At 29.7% G+C, this 4,954-nt stretch overlaps 1 protein-coding gene across 1 annotated transcript; it reads left to right on the top strand.

The window, feature by feature from the left end:
• The first annotated feature begins 229 nt into the window (after positions 1-229).
• Positions 230-1,785, top strand: LOC145059136 (F-box/FBD/LRR-repeat protein At1g13570-like). Its single transcript, XM_079006997.1, has 5 exons — positions 230-491; positions 579-1,048; positions 1,121-1,288; positions 1,381-1,547; positions 1,698-1,785. Exons 1-5 carry the CDS (start codon positions 230-232, stop codon positions 1,783-1,785), a joined length of 1,155 nt encoding a protein of 384 aa, XP_078863123.1.
• The last annotated feature ends 3,169 nt before the right edge of the window (positions 1,786-4,954 follow it).

The following is a 4,954-nucleotide window of genomic DNA, read 5'->3' as shown; positions in this document are numbered from 1 at the left end:
TATGTGAGTCAAATTTCCTTCAATCATTAAATTATATGTACAACAAATAAAACAATATGTTTCTAATGAGTTATGTTAAAACACCCAACCCAAAACCTCCATTGATAATAAAAAGATCTTATTATTATGAAGAGTACAATCAGAAATGTCAAGTTGTTTAATGTTTCTTATTGCTTTCCATTCTCCTTGCATGAAATAACCAAGTCCCCTTCGTATTTCTGATCACCTAATGACAGCGAATTATAAAAGGAAGTTTGGAAGAGATAGAATCAGTAACTTGCCAGAACACTTAATAGCCTCAATCATAGAGCGACTCCCGATTCAAGATGCTATAAGCACATGCATTATATCTAAAAAGTGGAGGTACATATGGACTGAAATGAGGGAGCTGGTTTTTGATAACCAGTTCTCAAACAAATTTGCAAAAAATGAAGCTTTTGGTCGTAACGGGTTTATAAGGATCATAAAACAAGTCTTGACCCTTACCAAAGGTCCTATCTTGAAATTTTCAAAAAACGGAACTTTTGGTGGTAATGAGTTTATAAGCATTATAAACCAAGTCTTGACGCTTCACAAAGGTCCTATCTTGAAATTTCATCTCCATATACCAAACATATTTCTTGATAGCTTCGAAGAAGTCGATCAATTGATGTTACTCTTATCAAGAACCGGAGTCAAGGAACTCATTCTTGATAGTTCAAATCGATGTTATGAACTTCCTTCTTACGTGTTTTCTTGTCTAGAATTGACAAAGTTGATATTGTACAACTGTTTCTTTAAGCCACCACTTAAGTTTGAAGGATTTCTCAATCTTGAAGAACTTATTCTCCGTGATATCGATTTTGGAGCTAACTTGTGTAGAACTAAGATCAACTTACCACAACTTAAGAACTTGTCTCTGGCTTATTGCACAAATGTTTACAAATTCAAAATCAAGGCTACAAATCTCTTCCGTTTGGCTATCACCGCTTGTCCAGATGCCATATTGGCCACAATGTTAAGTAATTCTAAAGTTAAACGTTTTTGTATCGATGCTCAGTTTCTCAAGGTATAAATAATTCTCATGTCTATCTCAAATATTGTAATTTTCTTCTCATTTAATCTAACTTTCACTTCATAGACATTGACTCCAGAAAATATTCCAAAGTGGCTTCAGCAGCCAGACAATAGTTTAAGGTATTTGTGGTTCCGAAAATTTCATCTTGGTGACGTGGATCAACTTCGTGGTGCTCTTTGTTTGCTTCGGAACTCACCAAATCTAAAAACACTGGGGATGTACTTGGAGAAGGTAAAGTAACGAGTGTTAAAAGTATATTTATTTTGCTTATAATATACAAGAGTTGTATGCTAAAGTGCGTTTGCATTTTAAAGTTATTTCAGAAGCCTCGAGTTAACTTAGGACCTGCTTCAAGTATTTTGGAATCTCTAAACTGCTTGGACTATAAATTGTATCAGTTGCAAAATGTTGTTATAACATCTATTGAAGGATCAAAACCAGAAATGCTTTTCATAAAGCTTCTTCTTTCCCATTCCCTTCTCTCGAAAAGGTTACCATTAGACCGAGTGGATCTTCTAGTGTTCAAGAAAGACTTGACATTGCGAAGGATGTTATGTGGTTCCCTCGAGCCTCGCCAAAAGCCAAAATTATCTACTCGAATCCTTAATTATGTAATTAAAAATGTTCAACTACATTGCAGTTTAGCTTTATACTTTCATCCTTGTAAGTATATTCGAATTATCTTTCTTTTCTTTTTATGCCCGTTAGATATGTTTGCGGTGGATTGATTTTTGATAAAAATGCCAAGTATGATGGATTTTTTTTGTTGCTTTATACTTTGGTCAATCTAAGTTTGTACCTACTACTCATTTTTTGCTTTTGTGTGGTGTGTGTTAAAATTGGTAAATTTGTACGCTTGAAGAAGAGACTGTTGATATGGGATTTAGTTTAGTTCTAAGAGAGTTATGAAATATTGAAATAAATCCCTTATTTGTTAGATCTCATAATATTCTAGAGAAAATTGCAAATTTAATCAAATACACTAATTATTTTGTGAAAAATAGCCAAAAAAACCTAAATTACAAATTTAGCCCTTAAAATCGCAGATGGATTAAGGCCACCTGCGATTTTGTATTTCCATCTGCGAACGTACAAGTGCCTAAAGCAAATACACTTGTATGTTCACAGATGGAACAACCCATCTGTGATTTGGTTTTTTCATATGTGATTTCGTAGAGTTTTAGTATAAAAAGTTTTTTTTTTCTTCATTTTTCATTATTTTTTTTAGAGAAACTCTCTCCTAACGATTTTATTAGATCCATAATGGACGATTTCATCAACAATCCCGAAAAGGGGTATATATACAACGAAATAACAAAAAAAAATGATAATTTCTTGAAAAATATTATATATAATAAGGTTATTTCGTAGTTAAACCCTATAAATTTCGTAGTCAAAATTTTAACAAAAAAAACAAACAAAACAAAAAAAAATTCATAAAATCGTAGGTGAAATGAGACGAAATCGCACATGGATATAGTCCATCTGTGATTTTTGTCTGGAAAATGTAACAATATAATCATTTATATAGAGTTATTTTTAACTATTGTTATTATAAGTTATTTTAAGCTATTTATTTGAAAGTTTTTAACGATTATTAAAATATATTTATGAAATATTTTAGTTAAACTGATATTATTATTTAGTTTTTGTATTTATCACTATAATTTATCACTTTTAACTATTTATAAAATATTATTTGGTTTTTTTAGTGTAACTGAAATTTATATTTAAATTGACACTGTAATGTTATATTTAAATTAACAATTTAAGTATGTTGTCCAAATTTTTCAAAAGTTGTAGCTTTAAACTAATAATGGTTTACATGCAACAACATTTTAAATCTAATAAATTAAGTATAATATGTTAAAATTTAAAGACATAACTTTATAAATAGAAGTAAATATATTATTTTAAAATTGAAATTTAGTCTATTTATGATTACATTTTAGGTTTGATATTTATTTAACCTTATTAACCAACTTACAATCATTATTAGAAAGACACTACAATTTATCACTTTTAACTATTTATAAAATAATTTTTGGGTTGTTTAAGTTAAATAAAATTTATATTTAATTTGAGCCTATAATGTTATATTTTAATTAATAATTTAAGTATTTTATACAAATTGTTCAAAATTTATACATTCAAAATGATAATGGTTTACATCCAACAATATATTAAAACTAATAAATTAAGTATAATATGTTAAAAGTTAAAAAACATAATTTTATAAGTACAAAGTAAATATATTATTTTAATATTGAAATTTAGTTTATATATGATTACACTTTAGATTTGATATTTATTTAACCTAATTACCAAATTATAATTATTATTATAAAGAAATTGAAAAGTCATGGGAGTTTCAAATGAATGTGGTGAAAGGAAAAAAGAATGGGGGTTTCAAATGCATGAGATTCAGGAAAAAATGCTAGCTTTATATATATATATATATATATATATATATATATATATATATATATATAATAAAGTATATGATACAGATTAATAATTGCTAATTGCTGAAATATGATCTACTTACCCAACTTGTTAGTCATTACTTAGCTAAAGTTGTATATTTTATTATTTTTATTTAATAAAATTTAAATGAAGTTTTCTTTATCTTGTCTATTTTTACCACAAATATTTTGTGAACAACTGCATATTTATATATACCACAGTTCTTGCAAGTGACTATAACTATAAAAAATATGTTGGAAGCTATATTATTTAACAACGAAAAAGAATGCAAAACTATGCTATCAAAAATAGAATTCATCCGTATAGGTACTACATCAAACACCATGGAATTTTGGAATCACCATAACGTCTAAAATGTTTTCAAAACTATCACCTCCAATTGCTTTTTCTTTTCCATAGACACTTGCAAATCATCTACCTCCGACAACCATTCTGCAATGGACATAAACAGCAGAAGAACTATCTCACACCACTTACCAATCAAGCCCTAAACCGCCAAAAACACCTCACATCGAAACATAAGATGAGTGATAGATTCAACTCCAACCTGTCATAAGGGACATGAAATGGAATTTAAATCTACACCTTTACATGACAAGTTTAGCCACGTAGGTATTCGATATCCAAATATAAACATCAAATGAAGATATTCACTTTACGAGGGACCACCTTACACCATCGAGTAACAGTCTCTCCACTTACCAACGAGACATCATCGATATGCCTCCCGTTAGATCTAAATAAGAAGTTGCCAAGGTTCCACCAGAAACGATCGGGAATTTATGAGATGACCACTTCCTAAAGAAGCAACTCCAATTTTTGCAATTGTTGCTCTTCCATGCCCATTCTCACTCCTCTACACCAATTCTAACTGTGACATCCCATTTTTCACGGCTAGAAAAGACGGATTTTGTTTATGCTTTATAAAAATTAGAGTACTTCTTTTAATAAAAATGTTACGGAATTTGTTCTCAGTAAAACATGATAAATACGTTATCAAAGCATTTCCGAAGAAATGTATTTTTATTCATTTTAAAACATTTGGGATGTAATTGTCAATACAGAAACATAAACATAAACAAAACGTACATTCATTTACAGTAGTGATCTACACCTCTTTAATCTCTCAGTGTAATGTAACTTCGTATCGGCACCTGTGATTCAAATAAGCTTGAGTGGGTCAGGTTGGGAAACCTGGTGAGTACATAGGGTTTTCAAACCACAATAATATAATTATTATGTTTAAACATCAAACAATCAACCCAATGACCCATCCTCATTATCTTCTTTTTACTCTTAAGGATCTACCCTAAGAATTAGTTATTCCTCGTTCATTCATTCCTAAGGATCATTCTAAGGAATCGGCACGAAATCCATCGTTGCCAGGGTTTACTTAACAGGCACTAAGTC

The sequence above is a fragment of the Lactuca serriola genome, chromosome 1 (assembly GCF_051521515.1).
Source record: "Lactuca serriola cultivar US96UC23 chromosome 1, Lser_US96UC23_V15, whole genome shotgun sequence".
Lineage (NCBI taxonomy): Eukaryota > Viridiplantae > Streptophyta > Magnoliopsida > Asterales > Asteraceae > Lactuca > Lactuca serriola.
This window is presented reverse-complemented; position numbering and strand designations above follow the sequence as displayed.

Excerpts from the sequence above, each read along its gene's own strand:
- LOC145059136 (XM_079006997.1), top strand. The coding sequence starts at position 230 with ATGACAGCGAATTATAAAAGGAAGTTTGGAAGAGATAGAATCAGTAAC. Across the intron at positions 1,049-1,120 it reads TCGATGCTCAGTTTCTCAAG|ACATTGACTCCAGAAAATAT; the intron begins GTATAAATAATT and ends TTCACTTCATAG. Across the intron at positions 1,289-1,380 it reads TGGGGATGTACTTGGAGAAG|AAGCCTCGAGTTAACTTAGG; the intron begins GTAAAGTAACGA and ends AAGTTATTTCAG.